Here is a 27,769-nt window from a genome sequence, read left to right on the forward strand (position 1 = left end):
GTCTGTAAAAGAGTAGCTCAGATTATTATTAAAATTCTATTGATATTCTGTGACATGATACAACTGATAAATGCTGAATTCTATTTGAGAATATTCCAGTTTAGATTCAGATTTACTGTTACTTCAGGGATTCACTTCATAAAATTCTTAGTTGGGTGGTTCTCTAGGAATTTAATGGATAGATGTAGTTTGGCTTCTTTTGACAGCATGTTCACTGGAATGTCCCCTTATGGAAGGAGTCTTTTATACTTTAGACTAAAATAAAATAATAAAAGCCATGGAATATCTATGAAAAGATAAATGAAGATCTGAAGCCTGCAGCTCCCCATTGATAATGCAGTTGCTCAGTAAGTAGTGAAGGGAGAAAGTGGAAGACATGGGGAAGCAAGACCAGAAAAAATATAGAAAGGTGACACTAGACAAGAATCATAATGGGAAGTGGAAGTCCAAAATTAAATATTAGGGTGCTTCAAGTATTTTGAAACTAATTAATGACGATAAGGTTAACTAATGAAAACAAATCAGCACTGTTAAAAGTTACTTCCATTCATACATTAGTCAATTCAATGATGTGAAAGAAGTTATACATTAATGAAGTGAAGCAGTCTAACACTTTATGGATACAAAATAATGATACAAATTATTTGCAGAAGAGTGGAAAAATGTAGAGGCTGACCATGGTAAGATTAGTTTGGATTCTTGAGGAATGTGGGATCACTCAAGGCAATACTGACCCTATGAATTATCCTAAATGATAGATCAAAGAATGACAACACTAAATTTTAGGATTTGCAGATTTAGGGAAAACTTTTGACAATATTGAGTGGCCTACATTCTTCAAAATTTTGAAAATAGCAGGGATAAAATACAGAGTGAAAGGTTATTTAGAACTTGTACAGAAACCAGACTGTAGTCAACAGAGTCGAAGGTCACAAAAGGGAAACCGTGGTTTAGAATGGTGTGCAACAGGGTTGTGGGCTGTAAGTTTTCAATCAATACGTGTGTTACAAATAAATTACAAATCTGCTTTGTAGCAGTCATCAAACTCCTGAGTAAATGAAATCATCTTAAATCTTGGTTCAGTGTCAACATCTACCAAACCAGCATTCCGACAATTTGGAATTACAAGCAGAATTTATTTTGCATCCGTTATACATCAGACAAGAGGTCAGTCATTACCATGTGTCTTCATGTGACGCTGATATTAAGTTCACACCCTGATATTCAACCAACTGATCAAAATATTATTTCAAAAAGATTCAGAATATATTGACAATATTGCAAAATACCATGTCTGAGTTTTTTATGTTCCCTGGAGCCACAAACTGCACATAAATCTCGTTGCTGTACTTGCAATGATGTCAAGTGTAAAGCTACAGTTCTTGTCACTGCCAGGAGCTCACAAGCAATACCTCAGGCAAATAAACAGAGCAACCACAGTAGAATAGGCTCCATAATAAATCTTCATAGCCAATGAAGATATTTCTAGTCTTCAGAATTACCTTCCTACTCACCTTTCTCAAATGCACAATGATGGATGCTTCTTCATTTATAAATCAATCTATACAGGGTTTTCCTATTAACCAAATGATTTTTATTGAAATTTGTATTAATAAAACAGCAATAAATCTTGTATCCTCTCAGATTTATTCCTGATGTTATTGAATCTATACACTGAGCAAGCTGTGAAGGAAACAAAGGAGACATTTGGAAAAAAAATTAAAGTTCAAGGAGAAGGAATAAAAACTCTGAAGTCTGCCAGTGACATTGTAATTCTATCAGAGATGACAAAGGACATGGAAGAGCAGTTGATTGGAATGGATAGATGAAAATCAGCAAAAGTAAAACAAGGGTTATGGAATGTAGCTGAGTTACATCAGATTATGCTAAGGGAATTAGATTACAAAATGAGACACTAAGAGTTATAGATGAGTTTTGCTGTTTGGGCAGCAAAATAACTGATGATGCCCAAAACAGAGAGGATATAAAATGCAAGGAAAGAATTTCCAAAAAAGAGAGTTTCTTATCATTAAATATAAATGTAAGTGTTAGGAAGTCTTTTACAAAGGTATTTGTCTTGAGTTGGGCCTTGAAGGAAAGGAAGTGAATGTGGATGATTAGCAGCTGCAATGTAACAACCTTGAATGTCTATTGGAGTATGTGATAAGTAATTTTTAATGTATTACTAGTTGCACAGCATTTAATGTATGACTCAACTCATGGTATCAAGTATTGTACTTTTTTATGACTACAATTGAAATTTTTTTATTCATTATTCATTGTAGTATGGAAGAATAAATTGGAGATTACATACCAACTGTCACTGAACACATCATGTCATCAACAAAACTGCAAATTTTAATAATGTGCTATAACATATTCCCAAGTTTATAATGAGTTATACCAAAATTGTCAAATCTAGAGGAATAATAATGCAGTTTTTTTAAGAATTGCAGAATAGAGCATAGAATTGTCAAGACTGTTTTGAAGTGCACGACATAAAGCAAGTAGTAACTTTCTGAACTAAAAAATGTAATTCTTGAGTGAGAACACATGTTATTAATTGAAATAATTGTGATAAATAGTAGGAAAAATAAAGTTTTTTAGAACTAACTGTTTAGAATCAACATTTTTTAAAAAAATTTGTGTGAAAAATGAATATTTTTATGAACGTGAAATGTATCAATCATTTTCCTCATTATTGTAAAACATAGTCACACTTAAGTTTCTGTGAATAGGTAACTAATTTTTATAATTGTGTAGGTTTCCATGGCCACAGTCAATTAATGTACAAGTTTTCTGGGTTTGGTTCCATGTTGTATTTCACTGACAGAAATCAAAAATCACAACACCAAAAAATAATTAATATAAAATACTGAAATTTTGAAAATACATTTGTCTAGGTAAAATATTTAAGTGATTAACATTATCAGAGTGCAAATTAATGTAAGCACAAGACAAGATATTGTAAATGTGAAATGCTGATACATTAATAACCAGTGTAACTGCCAGAATGTTGAATGCAAGCTTGCAGACATGTATGTGTTGTTTCCAGAATTAGATTTTCACTCTGCAGTGGGGTGTGCACTGATGTGAGACTTCCTGGCAGATTAAAACTGTGTGCCGGACTGAGACTTGAACTTCTGTGAAGTTGGAAAGGTAGGAGACGAGGTACTGGCAGAACTGAAGCTGTGAGGATGGGTCGTGAGTTGTGCTTGGTTAGCTCAGTCAGTAGAGCACTTGCCCATGAAAGACAAAGGTCCCGAGTTCGAGTCTCGGTCCAGCAAGCAGTTTTAATGTGCCAGGAAGTTTCATGCATGTGTTGTGTTGCACAGATGCTGGAAATCAAATTATGGGATGAAGTTCCATGCCTGTTGCATTTGGTCAGTGAATACAGGGATGGTTAATGCCATTTGTGGATGACGCTGCAGTTGTCCCATATGTTCTCGATTGGTGAGACATATGGTGAGAGAGCAGGCCAAGGTAACACATTGACATGCTGTAGAGCATGTTGGGTTATAACAGCAGCATGTGGGTGAGTGTTATCCTGTCTGAAAACACCTCCAGGAATGCTGTTCATGAGTGGACATTACATATTGAATCATCAACATTGACATACAAATTTGTATTCAGGGTGCATGAGATAATCAAGAGAGTGCTCCCACCGTCACATTGAATTGCACCCCAGAACATCTCTCCCGCTGTAAGTACAGTATGTCTAGTGTGCAGACAGGTTGTTAGTTGCAGGCTTTCAACTGGTCCCCTTTTAACCAACACATGACCATCACTGGCAATGAGGCAGTAGCCCTATTTCAGGATCTTATTCAAATTCAGTGAGGTGTTGATAATGGCTCTTTGTCACCTTAAAATTATGTACGACTAACCTCAACTCACTACATCCAGTCTCATAGGTAACTGATGCTCATGCAGAGTGTACTTAAAGCAAACCTGATTTGTACCCTCACAGTAGCGCTATTTGCACCACTCTTATGTGGCTGGCTTGAAATTTGAACAGACATCATCTTTCAGGTGTAGAAATACACCTACCAACTTTTATTTATATTGTACAACTCCTTTTTGGCACTGCTATTTTTTCCCATCAGTGTATATAGCATTTTATAATATAATGTAATACCATATCCAAAAGACTTTCATGTCATGTAAGTTTTCATTGTAAACTGCCTATTGGCTTCTGTCTCGGGTTCTTCGGCCGATGTTCATCTAATGATATTACTGACGTTTCACCATCATGAATGGCTGGCATTGTCAAAGCTTCACCAACCACTGCCGGCATTGGGGGGTGAAGCTTTGACAATGCCAGCCACTCGTGTAGGCAAAACGTCAGTAATATCATTAGATGAATGTCATCCCCAAGACAGAAGCCAATAGGCAGTTTGTCAACAAGTGGCTACGAAAGCCTTAACAATTTTCTATTTTCGTTGTAACTTTACAAAAATAACTGTTTTAATAATGAATTTGGCATCATGGCTTGTTATGTTTTTCTATAAGGGCTGGTGCAAGGAAAATCAGCTAGTTTTTGTCAGTACAGTTATGGCTAAGGTATTCATTCAATCAAAGATTGGACTTGGATTAATCAGAAAAATGGAATCAATGGTTGTGAAAAATTGTGAATTTATCTCCTGCATCAGAAATAACTAAATTGGAAGAATATACACAATTAATTTCAAGTTATTATTTATGATCAAGAAGCCTGGACTTTTTTATTCTCCATGGAGGATAAGTGGTAATGTCATTTTTGTTCTAAAGATAACCAATTATCTAATAGCATGTGGTGATATGTTTTGGGTTAATGCAACAATAAAGTGATACAATAAGCTATATTTTTGCAAATTTCCGATACTTTTCTATTGAAACAACAGGATATACACTAATCAGCCAAAACATTATGACCACTGACCTACTATCAAGATAAACCCATCCCAGCAATAGCAGCATTCCCTAGTGAGGAATGACCGCTAGTCAGACACATGCACAGGGCATGTAGTTACAGTGAACGTGCTGTCCTTGCATAGAATGGGGAAAGTGTATGATCTATCTGAGTCCAACTGACTGCAGATTGTGATGGCCCAGAGGCTTGGCACAAGCAGTTTGGAAACTGCACAAGTTGACGGGTGTTTGCAGAGTGCCATGGTGAGTGTCTTCAACACATGGTGAAACCAAGGTGAACTAAGTCCAGACATCATGGGGTTGGGCAGCCACCCCTCATTACAGATTTCTGATGTAGGCTGTGCAGACTGGTAAAGCAGCACAGGTGGTGAACTGTGGTGGAACTAACATCAACCTTAAGTGTGTCTCACACAGTGCACCAAACTCTCCCAACAATGGGCCTCCACAGCTGACAACCCACACATGTGCCATTTAACACCATATCAGCAACTATGACTGAAATGGGCACATGGGCGGAGAGAAGCTGGCAGCTGCTCCATTATGCTCTGGGGCACATTTACATGTGCATCTGTGGGTCCAGTAGAGCTTACAGAAGGCACCATGATGGCCAAGAATTATCATACACTGGTTGCAGACCACGGGCACCCCTTCGTAACAATCATGTTTCCCTATGGCTGTAGCATTTTTAAACAAGATAATGCACCATGTCACAAGACCAGGAATGTGATGGAGTGATTCAAGGAACACAGTGGCAAGGTTCAGCTAATGTGCTGACCCCCCAACTCATCAGATCTGAAACCAATCAAAAACATCTGGGATGTGAGTGAAGGTGTCATCAAAGCTCATTGACCACCACCTCCCCAGAATTTATGGGAATTAGGTGACTTGTGTGTGCAGATGTGGTGTCAACTCCCTCCAGCAACCTACCAAGGCCTCATTGATTCCATGCCTTAATGTGTCACCACTGTTATCCATGGCAAACATGGACATACCAGCTGCTAGGTAGGTGGTAATAATGTTCTGGCTGATCAGTGTCAGGCACCACAATGGCAGCCATAACAGACAGTTGCTAAGATGATGGGGGTAATCATCAAAAGCTTGAGGATTTATTCTGAAATGAAATGGAAAGAAGTCCAAGAATGTTTTATACAAGTGTGTAATCACAGAAAAATTCATTCTCAATCAGATAGTTATGTTAGACAATTCAAACAAGAAAAGGTTAGAAGCTTTTGAAATGTGGTACTGCAGAAGAAAGTTGAATATTATACATGTGTATCAAGTAGGTAATGAAGAGGTACTGAATCAAACTGGGGAAAAAAGGAATTTGTAGCACAATTTGGCTAAAAGAAGGGATCAGCTGGGAAACATCCTGAGACAGCAGGGAATAGTCAGTCTGATAATGAAGAGAAGTATGAAGGGTAAAAAAGTGTAGAAGAAGAGCAAGGCTTGAAAACAGCAATCAGACTCAAATGGGTGCTGCAGTAGTTATGCAGAGATGAAGAAGTTTGCCCAAGGTAGAGTAACATGGAGTGACATTTCAGTCAGTCTTCAGTCAGGAGACCACCACAACAACAACAAAACAATTTAACTGAAACTGGTTTTTTATACTGGTAACAAATACCATTCTATAGTAAATTAACTGGGAAGTGAGTGTGAGAGTTTCCATATCTTTGAAGTGATCTTTGTAAGATGTGCAGTAGTCTTCTTGATACAGTACATCTACCATGCACTTTTCCTGAATGAGTGCAATCTTTATTTTAGCTGCATTGCTCCTGAAGATAATTTGCAACAAAGTGACATACTTTTAAGTGCAAAGCAAGCAAGCCATCTGAAATAACTGATTAGATTATTTGTGTGCTGACTCAAGTTTATCTTGTTATCCAGAAGGACATTATGGAATTTCACATTTACTGTTTTATTTAGTACATGACTATTAATGTGATCCATTTCTGTTAACTGCAGTATGCTTGTGTCATCACCAAACATTACAGTTTTTGAATAGTCCTTCATAGGTTAGGAACTGGAGAAGAAACTGCACTGAACATGGTGAGAATCCACATTTTATACTCCCCTAATCCACTTTTAGTTTAATTTACATGGCACAGTTTGTCCATTTTTATGCTGTGCAAGTATATTTTTGTCTATGAAGCAGGATGCTATTAGTGCCATAACATTCAAGTTTCTTCAACTAGAATTTTATGTCTCAGACATTATACCCTTTTGCATGGACTCAGAGGTCCAAACTATTGCCTATACTATCACTTATATTTAAGTAATTAGCTTAGTAATCTTGCTCCCTGAGAGACAGTAAATCTGCTGATCTCCACTTATTCTATCATTTTACTGGTTATAAATTCATCCTTTTTTGATAAGGCTTCTTATGTTTGGATGGAAGCAGAAGATACTAAATAAGTAATTTCATTTTAATCCATGAATTTGTCAAAACTTCAGTATTTTCTGTTGCTATCACCTGAATCAACTTAATTTAATGTACTCTGCAGCTCTGTTTTTTGAAAGAATTTATCCAAAAAAATAATCCGGTAACAATACTGGAACTCATTAGAATAGAGTGGATATAGCATAGATTATATGCTGCTGGTAGAAAGTATAAACAGCTTCACACCAGAAATATTCTGTGCTACATATGCAAGGCAGAATAAGAGGTGTTACATCTGCCACAAACATGTATGATCATGCATTTTTCCTGAGATGTTCTGTAACCTCTGGAATGATATACTCATACTTCACCTCAGGCTTTTCTAATGTTCAAAGAAAGATACTACCTCCACACAAGGGTGTGAAGGTTTCTCAAAAGTGTGTCTGACATCACCCTCAGTTGTAGAAATGAGACAGAGGCTCAACCTTTTGCCTGCATAATCAATCATTATTACATAACTTTCTTAGGAATCTTGTCCCCCAAAGAGGTTAAATGGCACGCAAAAATACTGAATTATAAACTTGTTTTCAAAATACTATTTACCAGGTAGTGATCCCACAAACATATCTGTACCAGTTCCAGCAATCTGCTTCCATAACTCCTACTTTACAATAAGTCCTTTTTGGTCTTGCTAGTCCATTCATATTTAAATCAGTTCTCAATATAACTACACTCCCACTACATATAAAACATCTTCCACCAGCCTGTGACAGAGAAAGTCATGTTGGTCAGAATCCACATTGACTGTCACCTTCTCTACAATTTCTGTTCAACATTTTATGTTGACACAGCCAACATTGCAAAAGCTGTGGAATAAATGCAAGATTTTTTACTATGAAATTTCTGAACTAATTAGATGAAAAATGTGAGGAATCCATGAACTGTAGTAGTGAGAGTCTGCATCCTATTACTCATGTAATTTGGCATCACAGCCACATATCTTATAGAGCACAAGCTGCAGAAACCTCTGGGAACAACAAGAAACTTGCTTGAACCGTGTAAACTGAGGAATCCACTGTTAAATATCCTACTTTATGTCAGGTTTTTCAACAGAAGTAGCTGTGCCAATATTGGGAAAATTACTTCAACTCTGATTTACATGTGGCAATCAGTAGCTAAATACTCTAGAATCAAAATTTATTTTCCCAACAATTTTAGACAAATATGGCAAACTGATGAATCACTGCAGAAGTAAATGAAATGGATCCTATCTAAGAAAATGCACTTTAAAATAATAAAAAGACGATTGACAGCACATAACTTCACACACCTGATGTGGAGCAACAAGCTGCTGCACTGCTGAAATGTTGGGTGGGCCATATCCAAATGGTGGTGGTGGCTGCCCCAGGAACAAATATTTGATACAGTGTGTTGCTCCAACCCATGATGCAGTGACGCACACGGTCACACAAACACCACAGTATATCTGATGGATAGAGGAAATATTTCATTACTTTGTTAAAACTGCAAGAAGAATTTCAATTATTCGTATATGTAATAAGTTAATTCTTTTTACCCAGATCCAATGATACAAAAAATGTATGGTAATGCATGTGAAACAATTGTAAACTTCTTGCTGTTTGCACCCTCATGTTTCTGTTAAGCATAAAAAAAGGATATGCATATCATTTGGAAGCTTGTCTCTGCAACGGTTCAGTGACAAATATGATAAATATAAGAAAAGAAAAAATGAAAATAATTCATACCAGATTGTCACACAAAACTGTCCTCTTGTATTTCAGGAGACAGAAGCAAAGAAAATCTATTTTGCTCTTAATCACTTACTAAATTCTATCACAAGGGCAGATAAACTACTTACTCTAATGAGAATTTCTACACTGTGTTTCAATTAACTTTGTAGACAATGACATTCTGAATCACACAGGTGCAAAAGCAGATACAAGTAAAAGTTGTCTCTTATGAAAAATTAGTGTGGAGATAAAAGCTGAAATGGAGACTCTTAACTTAGTTAGCAACTGAATTTGTTCAGAATAAAAGAAAGAAATACCACTGATTAATTCCTGACACCAAGTAAAAACAATAATTACTATAACAGATGAGAATACTAGTCAATTTATATAAAAATAGGAGGGATTTAATTCCAAACTGTGGACAAATTCAGTTTCATATTTGAAAATTACATTTCACACACCATATAAATATTTGCTAATATTGAATGAATATCCATTGGTTGGAATTTGAGACTTAGAAGCTGTGAGGGCTAGAATGAGGCTACTGTGAACGTTGCTTTACTGAGGTTTAGCACTGTTCATAAGTCTTTCTAAACTGTGGCTGGGTAGTGTGCTAAGGGGAGGGCTGTTGAAAGTATCCTACCATGTGTGTGGTATCCTCGTACATTGGTATTCTATTCCAGGTGACAGTTCATTGAGGAAACTCAGGCAATGAGTTTAGGCCTTCAGCATATCCAGATACATCTATGCTTGCACCTTACCACACAAAACTGGGCTGAATAGACACTCATTTCAACCTTAGAAACCTAACCGTTTTATTCAGGTACAACAGATCGCAAAACTTAAAGATTTGAAGACAGGTTGTTGGAATGGGGTAAATGGACATCAAATGAGATATAGTATTACCAGAGGTTTGCCATACAGAATAAAGATAAAATACAATTTCAATCAAGATATACGTTTCATACAGAGGAACAGAACAGAAAGGTAATTCAGGGATAAATTTTATTGTAAAACAGAAAATGAATACTAATATTACTGATATTAAATGAATCTCAGCTAGTAAAGCAAGAATTGTAACAATAAACAAAAGATATTCAACTCCAAACATATAAATTTACCTAACAACATGTTCACATTTTTGACAAGGACATAGAAGAATCGTACAAAGAATAACAGAAACCGATGATGGAGCAAATCCAATTACAAGTTGATAATGTGGGAATTTAAAGTAAAAGCAGGACAAAATCTAATACATGTTGTTGAATGGATATGATACCAGAAACAGCAGAGGTCATACAACAGTAAAAATTGAAGAGAAAACAATGTTATTGCCTTGCATGCTATCAGGAGAAAATAAACAGGAAATGGTCTTGACAAGGACAAAGCAGAATTAAAGATGAAATTGATTGCATTTTATCAAACAGTACAGAAATTATACAGGATTAGATTCATTTTTTATTTATCTATACAATAGAAAGCCATGATTCTTGGCCACAATAAATCTGACACCAACTGTATTGTAATTGTATTTGCTGCTTTAATTCACGTGGACATATATCCTATCTACTTAACTCATTGTCAGTAATTTGGTGGTAAAATGACAAAATCATCTACCACTTTTAGTACGTCATTTACCAATTATGTTTCCTCGGCATTATCTGCTTCAGTATGGCAACATTCCATTACCTTTGTTTATCTTACAACTTCTGTTCAAGACACTATTCATTCTGTTTTATTGACCTACTCCTTTCCCATCCCTGACAGATGTACAATGTCATCAGCAAATATCAAAGTGTTTATTTTTATGCCATTAACATTAATTCCCTTCCACATTTCTCCTGGTTAAGACACTGGCCACAGCCTTGTCTTATCAGGTTTATTTTGTGGAAGAAAAAGTGGAAATACAACTGGTAGAGAAGCTGTTTAACTTAGACGAGGGCTTCCATTTGACAATTCTTGAAAACATTTTATGTCATATTTTTGCTCTTCATCAAGGAAAGGTTATTAATCTTTGCTCTGTGGTGTTCAACATGGTGAATTTGTGTCTGCTCTATTTTTGTCTACTCTTTGCTCTTGCAATATCTCATTTCAATCTCTGATGCATAATTTTGATTTAGGACTGGCACTGATGTGCCAACTGTGTTTTCTGTAATGTTTGTGCATTTTACAATACTATATGACATTAGGGGGAGTTGTGGCACCCTGAAAATATTCTAAGTTCAGAGTTGGCGTGGCCCCACGGGCTGCTTGGTAAGCCGGGGCTCATCAGAAACCATGTGGTGCTGAACATCAGCCGGAGCAAGATCCCCAGCATTTGGTCCAGGCCCACTGCATGTCTGGGAATTCCATGTTGACGCTGTGCCAAGGACTGTACTTTGTGTCGATGAAGGAGATTTGTATGCCAGGATTGCCAAAGGTGGCAGACTCTGTGAAACCATAATGGCAGACATTTTACAGTTCATGTAGAAATTAATAATATCCTGAGGAATCATGATACCGTAAAAAGAAACATGTACATCACCATTATTTGCACAATGATTCTGATGGTGTAATTAGATTTTCAATGTCTTTATTAGTTTAAAGTTTAGTATCTGACTGTAAATTATACAAGTAACACCCAGCAACGAATTTCCAAAATCTAAACAGTTCATCCATTTTGTCGATTGGCATGTCTTTAGAAAGCTATTAATGTAAACATAAATTGGCATGAATTACAGGCATATAACTTGAATAGTACACAAATTATTGGAGGCCAAAGTGGCTGATTATTACTGATCGCGTCAGGCCATAAGTACTCCACAGTTACACGAAAATAAAAAAAAAAAAAAAAAAAAAAAGGTAGCAGCATGCTCATAAATACACTCCTGGAAATTGAAATAAGAACACCGTGAATTCATTGTCCCAGGAAGGGGAAACTTTATTGACACATTCCTGGGGTCAGATACATCACATGATCACACTGACAGAACCACAGGCACATAGACACAGGCAACAGAGCATGCACAATGTCGGCACTAGTACAGTGTATATCCACCTTTCGCAGCAATGCAGGCTGCTATTCTCCCATGGAGACGATCGTAGAGATGCTGGATGTAGTCCTGTGGAATGGCTTGCCATGCCATTTCCACCTGGCACCTCAGTTGGACCAGCGTTCGTGCTGGACGTGCAGACCGCGTGAGATGACGCTTCATCCAGTCCCAAACATGCTCCATGGGGGACAGATCCGGAGATCTTGCTGGCCAGGGTAGTTGACTTACACCTTCTAGAGCACGTTGGGTGGCACGGGATACATGCGGACGTGCATTGTCCTGTTGGAACAGCAAGTTCCCTTGCCGGTCTAGGAATGGTAGAACGATGGGTTCGATGACGGTTTGGATGTACCGTGCACTATTCAGTGTCCCCTCGACGATCACCAGTGGTGTACGGCCAGTGTAGGAGATCGCTCCCCACACCATGATGCCGGGTGTTGGCCCTGTGTGCCTCGGTCGTATGCAGTCCTGATTGTGGCGCTCACCTGCACGGCGCCAAACACGCATACGACCATCATTGGCACCAAGGCAGAAGCGACTCTCATCGCTGAAGACGACACGTCTCCATTCGTCCCTCCATTCACGCCTGTCGCGACACCACTGGAGGCGGGCTGCACGATGTTGGGGCGTGAGCGGAAGACGGCCTAACGGTGTGCGGGACCGTAGCCCAGCTTCATGGAGACGGTTGCGAATGGTCCTCGCCGATACCCCAGGAGCAACAGTGTCCCTAATTTGCTGGGAAGTGGCGGTGCGGTCCCCTACGGCACTGCGTAGGATCCTACGGTCTTGGCGTGCATCTGTGCGTCGCTGCGGTCCGGTCCCAGGTCGACGGGCACGTGCACCTTCCGCCGACCACTGGCGACAACATCGATGTACTGTGGAGACCTCATGCCCCACGTGTTGAGCAATTCGGCGGTACGTCCACCCGGCCTCCCGCATGCCCACTATACGCCCTCGCTCAAAGTCCGTCAACTGCACATACGGTTCACGTCCACGCTGTCGCGGCATGCTACCAGTGTTAAAGACTGTGATGGAGCTCCGTATGCCACGGCAAACTGACTGACACTGACGGCGGCGATGCACAAATGCTGCGCAGCTAGCGCCATTCGACGGCCAACACCGCGGTTCCTGGTGTGTCCGCTGTGCCGTGCGTGTGATCATTGCTTGTACAGCCCTCTCGCAGTGTCCGGAGCAAGTATGGTGGGTCTGACACACCGGTGTCAATGTGTTCTTTTTTCCATTTCCAGGAGTGTATATTTATTCTTCTATGTCTTTGTTTGTATCTGATGTACACTATTCATGAAAAAATTGGTCAAATATTTACTGTGTTTCAGAAAGCACAGCAGCATTAGGCTACTGGTCTACTTTTGTTTCTATTCCTTTGATATATGTTTATTTAACCTGTTTATGTATTTAATAATGTGTGTTAGGGCATGTTTATGTCCCAATCATAGGAATACTTATTTAATTTTAAGTTATTTAAATGTGAATCCAGTATTTCATATATGTTTCAATATGTTTGTGAGTGTGCATTGGCTTGGAGACATGGTGGGAGCGTTCTAGCCAAACACAGCGCTCGTTACTATGGTAAGCAACTACCAAAGTCAAAGGAGAGACTGGATGGAAGTGGGGCAGGAGGATTGGGCATGCACAGGACATGGGGAGTGCGGGCCAGGAAGACGTGATGGACAGTTGCAGGAAATACTTGGACAGTGTTGAGCAGTTTAAGCGTGGTCACGGGAGACTTGTGCACTTGTGAGATTTCCGTGGCTTCTGCAGTGAAGATATAGTATGCATTTAGAAGTGAATATCTTGCAAGCTATGTTGTTGCTAATAACTAATTACATGAAGTAGGAATCTATTGCTTCCCTGTTATTCAACTTATATTTTATTTAATTGCTGGACCATCGACAGCAGTAAGTGTTTGCAGTAATAAACATCACGCTTAAAGGTACTTCTGATGTCGTACTCATCATTTAAAGTCATTAAAAATAATACCTGCAGATTTTATTTAATTGCAATCTTTCATTTATAAATTTCTATGTTACATTCAAAATTAACAATTGCCAAGTGATAGGAACCTTCGACCATTCGATTCATGTGCATATTGATTTGTATACTGTAAACTCAGCAGTATTTGGCTTGTAATGAGGCAACTACATATCCCAGCCCCTAGACAATGAAACCAGCCAAAACTTTTAATATTTCAACTCTGTGTCTGAGGGTACATAGTTGAGAGCCACCATTAATTGTTTTTGAAAGCCGGTAACTATATGGCCTTGAATAACATGATTCTAGCATATCAGAATATAAATGGGCACAATTGAGCAAGAGAAGATACAGATATCTTAAATGCATGCCTGGAAAATGATGGCACTTTCTATCTTCTGTGGAAACATCCTGCATCACATATAACATCTGGTTAATATCATAGGCTGTAGCCTTCTCCCATTCTCTACTTATTTAGATGACATGAACATGAGCCAGCACTGACTCTCAGAAACAAGTCATCACTAGACTGTAAGGATGATGCATGTTTAAAGCTCCAAGCAGTGATTTCTAAATGCATTCAATAGTATTTTTTTAAATTTCCTTGTCTCACAGAGTTAAAGTATGTAACTGACCACCGAACGAGGTGGCACAGTGGTTAGCACATTGGACTCACATTTGGGAGGATGACAGTTCAATCCCACGTCCAGCCATCCTGATTTAAGTTTTCCGTGATTTCCTGAAATCGCTCCAGGCAAATGTTGGGATGGTTCCTTTGAAAGGGCATGGCCGACTTCCTTCCCCTTCCTTCTCATCTGATGGAACCGAAGACCTCTGACCTCACTGTCTGGTCTCAACCCCCCCCCCCCCCCCCCAAAAAAAAAATGTGACTGACCATACAATAAATCTGGATTTTTATCTTCTGTACAGTTTATATGTATTATCTATGTACATGTGAAAGGGGTTGCAGTGTCACATCTCAATAAGAAACTTGCAAGATTTAGGAACATAAAGGAACTGTGTTAGAAGTTTTGAAAGAAAGATGAGCAATTACTGGAGACATAAATGCACAAAACACACACACACACACACACACACACACACACACACATATGCACCTCGTAGAACAGTTCAAGATGGGAGAGACCTTCCAAGTTATATGTCTCTGTAAAGAAACTTCTAAATAAACAGAAACTATTGTGCAATAGATGCAAAACAAGATATATAGAGAAAAATGCTAAATCAAATACATCTGGCTATCAAAAAAGCAATGCACAAAGCCTTTAACAATTAACAAAGTAGATTCCTGTTAAGAAATTCTAGTCATATATAAAGGCGGTGAGTGGCTTCAAACTTAGTGTACAGACACCCATAGAATACACAAGAATTCATTCTTGCACCACTGTATAGATGAGTAACATAGATATTAGTGTCACTTGCATTGAGAAACAGATGAAGTCACTAAAACTGAAAAAAGCTACAGAACCAAATGGCATCCTATCAGTTTCAACGCAAATTTACAGTTGATTTAGCCCTTCTTTTAACTATGATATTTTCACAAGTTCTGGTACCATCAGAATGGTATAGAAGTTAGTACAGCTCGATAGTATGCTGTTGGCCACTGGTTCAAATCTGACCACCAGGAATTGTTTGTTATTTTCTATTTATCATTTCTGGAAGTATAAATTATCATCTTTCCAGCACATTCCTGAATTTGCACTAGAACTGCACCTGTCCCACAACCACTAGCATTAGTATGAGTTCTATCTCATCATTCTCACCACACAATGACAGACCTGAAGAAGATGTTAGCATCACCTTAAAGAGAAAGATATATTTTCTTGTTTCTTGTTCCAGGAAAATTTGTCATCTCTATACAATTGTTATTGGTACAGAAGCCCCTTATGGGTGACCAGTAATATGAGCTCATTCTCAAATGTGTCTGGACTGATATGGACTCCATCACCATTCACTAGGTTCCCCAAGATTATTTTTTTTGTGTGATGAAGAGGCACTTTCTTTGGTTCAGGCAGAGACCAGCAGTCTCAAAACACTTCAACACCATTCTCAGTCATCTTAGACATTCTTCAAATGTCTTTGAAAAATAAGACTTGTTATCTGGGAAGATAAGTACATTGTTAATCATATGTTTGAAGATGGCTGGAGTGTTACACAGTTCAAATGACACAACTTTAAGCTCACAGAGCCAGTCACAAATTGTGAAGGCAGTCTTTTCCCCATCAGCCTAATCAACTTCATTTGTCAGTAATCTGCCTGTATGTCGATACTTGAGAAATATTTTCCTCCTTTCAAGCAGTCTATGGTGCCATCACTGTGCAGCAAAGGATAGAAATATTTTTTCATGATTTTGGTCAATCACTGTTATTCAAGCAATAAACATTACAAGTACATCTACATCCATACTCTCCAAGCCACCTGACGGTATGTGGCAGAGGGTACCTTGAGTACCTATATCGGTTCTCCCTTCTATTCCAGTCTCGTATTGTTTGTGGAAAGAAGGATTGTTGGTATGCCTCTGTGTGGGCTCTAATCTCTCTGATTTTATCCTCATGGTCTCTTCACGAGATATACGTAGGAGGGAGCAATATACTGCTTGACTCCTCGGTGAAGGTATGTTCTCAAAACTTCAATAAAAGCCCATACCGAGCTACTGAGTGTCTCTCCTGCAGAGTCTTCCACTGGATTTTATCTATCATCTCTGTAATGCTTTCATGATTACTAAATGATCCTGTAACGAAGCGTGCTGGGTGAACAGCGCAAACTGGGTTTCACATGATCATCTTTTTTTAAACCCATGCTGATTCCTACAGAGTAGATTTCTAGTCTCCAGAAAAGTCATTATACTCAAACATAATACATGTTCCAAAATTCTACAACTGATGGACGTTAGAGATATAGGTCTATAGGTCTGCACATCTGCTGGATGTCCCTTCTTAAAAATGGGGATGACCTGTGGCCTTTTGCAATCCTTTGGAATGCTACGCTCTTCTAGAGACCTACGGTACACCGCTACAAGAAGGGGGGCAAGTTCCTTCGCATACTCTGTGTAAAATCGAACTGGTATCCCATCAGGTCCAGCGACCTTTCCTCTTTTGAGTGATTTTAATTGTTTCTATACCACTCTGTCATCTATTTCGATATATACCATTTTGTCATCTGTGTGACAATCTAGAGAAGGAATTACAGTGCAGCCTTCCTCTGTGAAACAGCTTTGGAAAAAGACATTTAGTATTTCAGCCTTTAGTCTGTCATCCTCTGTTTCAGCACCATTTTGGTCACAGAGTGTCTGAACATTTTGTTTTGATCAACCTACCACTTTGACATAAGACCAAAATTTCTTAGGATTTTCTGCCAAGTCAGTACATAGAACTTTACTTTCAAATACATTGAATGCCTCTCACATAGCCCTCCTCACACTACATTTTGCTTCACATAATTTTTGTTTGTTTGCAAGGCTTTGGCTATGTTTTTGTTTGCTGTGAAGTTCCCTTTGCTTCCGCAGCAGTTTTCTAACTCGGTTGTTGTACCACGGTGGCTCTTTTCCATCTCTTATGATCTTGCTTGGCACATACTCATCTAATGCATATTGTGCGATGGTTTTGAACTTTGTCCACTGATCCTCAACACTATCTGTACTTGAGACAAAACTTTTGTGTTGAGCCATCAGGTACTCTGAAATCTGCTTTTTGTCACTTTTGCTAAACAAAAAAATCTTCCTACCTTTTTTAATATTTCTATTTATGGCTGAAATCATCAATGCAGTAACCGCTTTATGATCACTGATTCCGTTCTGCATTAACTGTTTCAAATAGTTTGGATCTGTTTGTCACCAGAAGGTCTAGTATGTTATCGCCATGGGTCTGTTCTCTGTTTAACTGCTCAAGATAGTTTTCAGATAATGCACTAGTAAGATTTCACTGGATACTTTGTCCCTGCCACCCGTTATAAATGTTTGAGTCTCCCAGTCTACATCCAGCAAATTAAAATTTCCACCCAGAACTATAACATGGTCGGGAAATCTACTCAAAATATTTTCCAGATTTTCCTTCATGTGCTCTGCCACAACAGCTGCTGAGCCAGGGGACCTATAGGGACATCCAATTACCATGTTTGAGCCTGCTTTAACTGTGACCTTCACCCAAATTATTTCACATTTCAGTTCTCCATAAATTTACTTCAATACTAGTGTGCTTTTTATCACTATAAACACACCTCCCCCTTCACTGTCCAAGCCTGTCTCTGCGGTATACATTCCAATGTGAGTTTAGAATTTCATTACTGTTTACATCTGGTTTCAGCCAACTTTCTGTCCCTAGTACCATGTGAGCATTGTGACCGTTCATTAATGAGAGCAGTTCTGGGACCTTTCTATAGATGCTCCTGCAGTTTACTATTGGCACATTAATATTGTTATTCCCTGTTGTGTTTTGCCTACTACTACCTTGTTGTGTCCCAGGAGGCATCTTGTCAGGCCTAGGGAGGGAATTCTCTAACCTAAAAAACCCGCATGTGCACTCCACACATACTCCGCCACTTCCTGCGTGTAGTGCATGCCTGACCTATTCAGGGGGAGCCTACATTTCTCCACCCAATTGCGGAGGCCGAGAAATTTGCACCCCAGATCTCCACAGAATCGTCTGAGCCTCTGGTTTAAGCCTTCCACTCGGCTTCAAACCAGAGGACCACGATCGGTTCTGGGAACAATACTACAAATAGTTATCTCAGATTCCACCTCACGAGTGAGGCTTTCCACGTTCACCAACTCCGCCAACCACCCGTATGAACTGAGGATGACCTCTGAACCCAGACGGCAGGAGTCATTGGTGCCGACATGAGCAACAATTTGCAGTTGGGTGCACTCAGTGCTCTCTATCGCCACCAGCAGGGCCTCCTCCACATTTCAGATGAAACCCCCCGGCAAGCAGACAGAGTGAACACTGGCCTTCTTCCCCAACCTTTCCGCTGTCTCCCTAAGGGGCTCCATCAACCGGCTAACGTTGGAGCTCCCAATCACTAATAAACCCCTCCCCCTGTGTGCCTGCTTGCTGAAGGAGCAGCCACATGTCCACTCACAGGGTGAGTGGGCAATGTCATACGGCCAGCCACCACATTGACCCTCCGCCTCGTGCGCTGTGAACGCTGCTGAACCCTGTAGTGTTCCCTCCTCCTTCGGGGTTCTGCCGTGAAAAATATAAAATAGAAAATCTGATTGGGTTTGGAATTTTGGTGGTTTCAGTTACGGATATGGCGGACTTCGTATTATTGATTGAGATCGTGCTGTAATTTGACCGTGCATGGCAGACCGGGTCGGCAACACTACAAAAAGCGACTGTACGGAAATAGCATCAGAAACTAATTGAAATTTACCTTATAATCTTGTTAGATACGCAGTATTAATTACAATGTAGTCTTCATGGCTGTCCTCCTAATTTCTGTTGTAGGACGACCCATCTTTCACTTTTCTCCGTCTGTTGAAAACTTCTTCAAGTTGTCACTGTCATGATCAATTTACAAATTTGATGATAACCACCTCAAATCACTATTGAAACAACCTCGATTTGTAATGTAATTTTAATTTCCACCCACCACTCGTATGAAGACAAGAGAGAGAGTGACATCAATTAGTTGTTAAAAACAAAAACCTACGCAAAAGTAACAATACGAACAAAATTATTTATAAAAATCGGTCGCTGGCGCAGCGCTCTTCTGCGTGCACGATCGTAAATTATATCTTTGTATTGACGGAGGCGCGGAAGTCAAAGTACCATTACAACCCGCCACTCCCCTTGGGGAGAGGGTGGCCCAACCGCGCCTGGTACCCGGGAAGATGTCTAGACAGCAGGGACCATGGGTGAAGCATGTAACACCTGGGGTGTACCATGCGACACACCAGACTCTCCACTGCCGCTACACTCTGAGGCGGCAGCCTGAAGACGGCTGACCGTGGCCATTAACATGTTCAGCTGTTCGCAAACAGTGGCCAGCTCCTCCTGCATCCGTGCACAGCAGTCACACATCCTATCCATCCTAAGAAAGCAATTTAATGTAGAGTGTTAATCAACTTTTAACTAGACTGCTAATTCACTAAAGGTGGCTGATAGCTGACTAAACTGTGGTTACTACACACTTTTTGTTGAAAACAATGAAAATGAGCACTACCTGTCTCTGGACTGTATTCAAAACAAACGCTAGCACTACTGGCACTATGGCTGACTAAAGGGACTCGATCTGACTGTATTCAAAACAAACACGAAATCTATGGAACACTATTACTAGTACTCGAAAATTAAAGCTTCCTAAAAGCATAAACACATGGAAGAAGAAGTGACAAGTAAGAAAAATACAATCACATAAATGTTAACAACAAAGTACAATTGTAGAAATTTCACATATAAGTGGATGGCACATACCAGCAGATAAAGTTTACACGTTCCATCCACCCTTTGGCATAGCCCTTCTTGGACTATACATGTCAAGATTTCAAACCGCACTTAGGTGACTGTTTTGCAGTTGTCCCACAGCTTGCCTCACCTGTACATGATTATGGCACTCTATGCATGTGCCATGTTACATATGTAGTATGTTATGTTACAGTAATGCAGTGTATATAATTAGTTGGCTATTTATGTTACCAAATAATAGCCATTTTAAGCAAATACTTTTTTATCGATATACAATAGAAGTGAGTACAACAGTGAGTGATGTTAAAGCTGTAAAAATTCTTTAGAGGTAAACTGTAGTAATGCATACCACTTTGTATTGGTAGCTATCGATATGTAGATAATTGCTAAGTACATTATTTATAAACATATCTAAAAGCATTAATATACATAATCCTCTTTTAACTGCTGTTGTTAAATTTTATAGAAATCAATGGATGTGTAATGTTTCTAGACACATTTATACATGAAGTACCTCTTTAATACAAAATGAAAGGCAATTACATACATATCAATAGCAACCTATCTAGAGTAGTTCACATTACTATCACTTTGCAAAAAGAAGTTTTGCCGCTTTAACATCACTCAATGTTGCAGTTACTTCTATTGTATATTGATAAAAAATGTATTTATTTAAAATGGCTAGTCTTGTGATATCATAAATAACCAACTACATATATACAATGCATTACTGTAACATGGTGCCTGTAGGGAGAGCACCATAGTCACATTTGATGTACAGAGAAGCCAGCTGTGAAATAACTGCAAACATGACCTCAATGCAATTTGAACTCTTGATGAGCATAGTCCTAGAGGGACTATGCCAAATAATGGCTAAAATGTGTTAAATTTATCTGCTGTTATGTGTCTTCCACTTACATGTGAAATTTCTACAACTGTATTTTGGTGTTAACGTGAATGTGATTCTGTTCTAATTGGTTTCTGTATTACTTCCATCACTGAAGATGGTAACTCAGTGAGCAAAATCCAGATCTGCTACAATAAACACTAGTTGCAACTGATGCTGTGCCCTCTTTCACCAAGCGAATTAAGAACTGTTATACTGAGCAGAAGGAGTTAAATTTAAAAAAGAATGGCTATTACTCACTGACATTGTTTCTCTGTCACACCAGGTCCTATAGGTAGTTCAACAGTTGCTTCTTCCTCTGTATTGACTCTAGTGGTAGTGAAGCACAAATCTTTGGTTGCTACGGCTCTTTTTATGCATATACCATTAGGGATGTTTTGTGGTTGCTTGTGACTGTTAGCAACTCATAGGTCCTGACCTCTCCAAATGTTTATGAGTATCACTGGCCTGGCATGAAGATTTCTTTTGAGAGTGTGAGTAGCTTTTAGCAACTGACAAAAACTTCAGAATTTAATGGACCACTCAAACATTTCTCATTGACGATGATGGGATAATGTCTTGAACTGCATCCAGCTGCCCAGAGCAATCTTTGTTATGTTCGCACATTGGAATAGCTTTGTCAGTGTAGGGGCCTGATATTCCACAGTCTGCGATTGCTTTTGAGGGCTGCCACAAGTCACATAACAGAGAATAACATAATGATTGCATTCTGTTAACAGGTCAAATTGAAGGGACTGTGTTCTGTCATTGACAGTTATTCTTACAGTACATGTTCCTGTCAGCTCAACATATCTCCCATTTGAGAACATCACCATAATCACTTTTGTATTATGTAATATTATCTTCTGTAATCAGTGATGGTAATCATTCAGCATTACAGAAATAGAAGCCCCTGAACTGATTTTTCCCTGGACTGGTTGGCTGTTGATGATGAAGTTGATCAGATTTTTTATCATCTTGGTAACTGTCATCCATGGAGGATTTTCATCAGTGGTGGCCTTATCTGTGTAAATGGTTGCCTCACTTAGTTTTCATGAAGTTATCAGGCAAGAAGCTGGTACCTCTGTACATCTACAGGAAATGACTATGCATGTTAGGGAATGACCTCATCCAGGGTACGGTGGTGAGCTTTGGCCCATAAGTCAACTCTAATCATCTGTAGATGACTTGTGTAAATAGGACTGTTGTAAAGGTTGACAACTCATGGCTTAATAGTCATTGAACATTTGTCTTCTTACTCTGCAGTAGTGCACAATGCGTCCAGCATGTCCACAGTGAAAATGTACTAGTCTGTTGTTCTCTGTCCTGCAAATGTCTGTTATTCTGCGGATTGTCATACATGGTGAAGGAGTTGGTTGTACCTTTGTTGGTTGAGTGCTTGGTTGTTGTTTTGTGCTGAGCATAAGTCTGAGTTGACCAACTCCATTCTTCACGGTGGGTTTGGTTGGTGGTGTAGATTCATGCTAAAGACCTGAACACCTCTTCCTCAACATTCTCTGTTGCCTCCTGACATTCAAGATTGTTGTCTCTTATATACTCACACCATCTGTTCTGCCTCCCAAACACTTATGTATATCTTGTGTTACTGAAGCATGAGAATAGTGAGCCATTAGTGGCCTCCACAACTGTGGTAGATACCACATTTGGCATTTGGTCATACTTCTTTTGTCCAACTCTTTTTTTTTTCTGTTGCATTTCTTTGATTAGCTGGCACCACTTGATGAATTCCTATGTCTTTGTGATGTCTTTTACCATAAGAGGTTGGGACATGTCTTCTGCAACTTCTTTCATCATGTGTGACATTTTGTCAGGTTCTGTCATTTTAGGAGTCACAATATGGCAGAGGACCAACTGATTCGGTGTGTGCAACTGTGTTGTTTTTCAGTTACTCTGGGGCCTGTTCTTCAATTGTTCATCCACTAAGTGGACTAACTGTTGATTGTCACCAAACATTTTCTTGAGTTTTGCCTGGAATTTGTTCCAGTTACTGAACATCTCTTCATTGTTCTCATACCACTGTTGGGCTATGACATCCATTGTATAAGTACAAACAGTTTATGACATCTCAGCTGTTGTATTTGGCAGTTCAGTCAAATCCTTATTCAGTCAACGCCATGGTTTTGCTGTCTCCACTAAACATTGTTGACCCAAAACCACAATCAAGTACAAATCCAAAAGCTGAGTTATCAATGAAATACAACACTTAGCACTGAAAACATGTTTATAGCAAACACCAATGTACAGCCAAAACAGAACTGATCTCCTGGATGGAGAGTGAAGTTGCTTATACAAACACTGAATGTTCCAGAAAGCTAGTATTTGTTCAACCATTGAATATATAGACATTTCAAGCATAAGATATTTCAAGAGCATTCCACAAAAGGGAAATATGAAATAACTAAAGATTTCTGGTGGTTGGATTTGAACGATATTTCAAGCAAGCTGTTGAAGGCTTGCTGTAGTGAAGTGACCAAAGTTTTGTCTCACATCTGCAACACATCCATGCAACAAGGAGTGTTTCCAGACAGAATGAAATACTCTGTTGTCAGGCTCTGTACAAAGCAGGGGATGCTACAAATATGTGAAACTATCGCCCTATCTCTCTATTAACTACATTTTCAAAAGTCCTACGAAAAGCTCTGTACAACAGGATTGTGGCACACCTTGGTGACCTGAACATCATTAACAGTCAGCAGTTTGGTTTTCAAAAGGGAGTTTCAATAGATAACGCAATTTTCTCATTCACAAATGATGTTCTAGAGTCTATAAACAGCAAGAGGCTGCCAATTGGTGTCTTATGCGACCTATCAAAGGCGTTTGACTGTGTAGATCGCCAGATACTCTTCAAGAAGGCCTGTCATTATGGAATTACAGGACCTGTAGGGAACTGGTTAAAATCGTATCTCGAAAATAGGAAGCAGAAGATTATTCTAGATGTTTCAGATAGTGTATCACAATATATAGTGGACTCTGAGTGGGGAATTGTGCAGCATGGTGTGCCACAGGAATCAGTGCTTGGGCCCTTGCTGTTCCTCATATATGTTAATGACCTGCCTTTATCCATCAATAAGCAGTGTAAATTTACAATGTTCGCTGATGATACGAGCATTGTGGTGGATAATGTGTCAACTACTGACTTAGAATCCGAGGTCAATGATATCCTTAAAGAAGTTCTGGGTTGGTTTAGTATTAACTCCCTTTCAATAAACCTGAAAAAAAAACCAATTTTATCCAGTTCCAGACAACCCACAAAAACCCAAAAGAAATAGTTATCACACAGAATGATCAGATGATAAAGCAAGTGTACTTATCAAAATTCCTAGGCGTATACATGGACAGTAGGCTGAACTGCGAAGATCACGTTCTACAAACACTAAAACGGCTGACGTCGGCAACATTTGCTTTACGAATTTTGTCACGCTTCAATGACATTACCATCTCAAAGTCAGCTTACTTTGGCTATTTTCATTCAGTCATGTGTTATGGCATCATCTTCTGGGGCAATACACCTGCCGCAAAGAAAATCCTCACAGCACAAAAAAGAGCAATAAGAATCATTTGTGGTGCACTCCCACGAACCTCATGTCGAAATCTTTTTAAACAACTTGAAATACTGACAGCAACATCTCAGTACATATATTCACTGATGTGCTTCATAATAAATAACCCCACTCTGTATGAAACGAATTGCCTACATCATGAACATAACACCAGAAGAAAAGAGGATTTCCACTGTGAGTTAAAGAACTTGACACTTATTCAGAAAGGGGTAAAGTACACTGGAACGAAAATTTTCAATTCCCTACCCAACAGCATCAAAAGTATAAGGAGTAGTACATCAGTATTTAAACGTAGCTTGAAAAATTATTTACTTGAGACCTCACTTTATTCACTAGAGGAATTCTTTCAGAGAAATAAGTAAAACCCAGATTGGAAAGATGTTTTTAAATTTTTTGACACTGTTTACTGTTAAACTAATGTAATAATGCCCTAATGTAAAAATTCCTGTTTTTCTCATTTCCATTTTTGGGTCACTTTTAAACCCAAAGTGGGAAGTTTTGATTACTGTTAAAGGTTAAAATAGATGCAATAATGCCCTAAATATGAAACTGCTATCTTCACATTTATGTTGACTAGTTTTTAAGCTAATAAGTATGACTTTTGTGCACTGTTATTAATACTATAACAATGTCTTTATTCTATGTATTTTATTATGTACATTGACACGTTCCACATCTGAGTGACTTGCTCACATGTACAGATCTATGGAACAAGTATATAAATAAATAAATAAATAAACTAGTAAACAACAGTATGTCAGCCAGTGACACTAACCAGTACACTACACAGATGGCACCAGAACTTGCCACAGGATGACAACTGCCTGCCATCTGCAGATGAATGGTCTCACAGGATGCTTTAATAAGCTGTTGGCAGATTTCTCTCAATGTACGTTGATGCCAAAGAGAGAGATTGGGATATGAAATAGCCAGTCAAGACATTCACTTAAAACAAAGCAAAGAAAGACACTACAGGCTTCATACTGCACCTTCTCCTACATGGTTGTGAATCCAAAATGACGGTGGATACACTGCTCCATTTCAACTGGATGATACTCAGGATGATTACCTGAACCATCTCATCACTAGGACTGAAGAAGCAAGCCACTGCCTTGCATATGGACCCTGAACACCACAGAGAAAGACAGAGCACTTTAGTGTCAAGCACCAGCCAGTGAGATACAGACCAGTAGACTTGGTATGGATTTTTATGCCTGTGCAGTGTGTGGGACTACCAGAAAAGATACTAAACTTTATTCCTTGCCAGACTTCACATACGAAGAAGAGGATTAAGAGCATCCATCAAGTAGACAAATGCCACAGGCATCGTCCATGTCCTCTGTATGAAACCCTACTACAACCCAGCGGTGCAGATTGATGTGAGGTTGAAGGAAACTAAAGCACACTCAACACTCATGAAGCTTCAACAGGAAACACTATCTTTGATGCTCACCTTAGTGGAGAGGATGCTACAAAATGATCAGAATGCTAGAATCCATAAGCACCACCAAACAGAGAACCAGTGACAAGATCTGGATCCAAGATGCTGTAGTCAGCTTCATTGAGGTCTTCTGAAACAGAGGGCCACAGTTTCTCCAGGAGAGGGAGCAATGCCATGAGCTAGTGTGCATGCAGTGTGGTTTAGTAGTTGGCATCAATGGCTGACATGTTGCAAGTTGCTAGGTCAAACTTGTTCATGAGCAATTATTTATTGTTTAGTATTTATCATCTGTGAAACATTCTTGAAATATGTGATGTTTGTATATTCTTGAATGTTTGATGTCTGACCTAATAGCTGCACATTCCATGCAAGAGGTCAGCTCTGTTCCAGCTGTGTGTTGGTATTCTTAATAGAAGTGCTTTCAGTGCTAAGTTTTGTATTTCATTGATGACCTAGCTTTTGGATTTGGACTTGATCATGTTTTTGAGATAACAATGTACCACAGATCCCTCAAACAAGAAAGTGTGTGTGATATCTGGAAGAAAGCACAGGTCACACTTGTTTCCAAAAAGGGTAGCAGAAGTGATTCAGAAAACTACCATCCATCTTGTAGAGTATTGGAAGATAATCTGAGTCAAAATATAATGTAATATCTTGAATAGAATCACTCCATTCCTGAAAATCAGTAATCTGGAACATCATTCATTCGAAACCATAGTCATGCATTTTCCACGACATCATGAACGCCATCGTTCAGAGCAACCAGTAGATGCCGTATCCACAACTTCTGAAAAGCATTTGAGTCACTATCACACTAATCATTACTAATGAAAGTACGATCATATGAGGTATCAAAGAAAATTAATTTCTCCAGTGAGGATTGATAAGGAGGACACAACATGTTTTGTTGGATGGGGAGTCATCAACAAATGTAAAATAGCTTCAGGCATGCCTGAGGGAGGTGTACTGGGGCCCTTATTGTTCATGTTGTATATTAATGATCTGGCAAACAATATCAATAGTAACCTGAGATTATCATAGATGATGCAGCTATTTTAATGAAATACTGTCTGATAAAACTGTGTAAATATTATCAGTCAGATCATGACAAGCATTCAAAGTGGTGTAAATACTGACAATTTACTTTAAATATTCATAAATGTAAAAGTATATACTTCACAATGCAGAAACATAGAATCTTTTAACTACAATATTAATGAGCCACGAATGAATCAGTCAATGCACATCACTACTTGGGTGAAACAGTTTGTAGGGTATGAAGTCCAGTGATCACATGGGCTCAGTAATAGCTAAAGCAGGTAGCAGACTTTGGTTCATTGGTAGGATACTAGCTTTTGGGGGTTATTAGCTTGAGGTTGTAC

At 39.0% G+C, this 27,769-nt stretch overlaps 1 protein-coding gene across 13 annotated transcripts in view; it reads right to left on the bottom strand.

The window, feature by feature from the left end:
• LOC126187542 (putative thiamine transporter SLC35F3) overlaps positions 1-27,769 on the bottom strand; it is a 653,727-nt gene that overhangs the window by 238,606 nt on the left and 387,352 nt on the right. For all 13 annotated transcript variants that reach the window (XM_049928741.1, XM_049928748.1, XM_049928702.1 and 10 more), the window contains exon 5: positions 8,616-8,771. In XM_049928741.1, coding sequence (XP_049784698.1) covers positions 8,616-8,771 — 156 coding nt within the window. The remainder of the gene's footprint in view (positions 1-8,615; positions 8,772-27,769) is intronic.

Source organism: Schistocerca cancellata, chromosome 1, assembly GCF_023864275.1.
Source record: "Schistocerca cancellata isolate TAMUIC-IGC-003103 chromosome 1, iqSchCanc2.1, whole genome shotgun sequence".
Classification (NCBI taxonomy): Eukaryota; Metazoa; Arthropoda; class Insecta; order Orthoptera; family Acrididae; genus Schistocerca; species Schistocerca cancellata.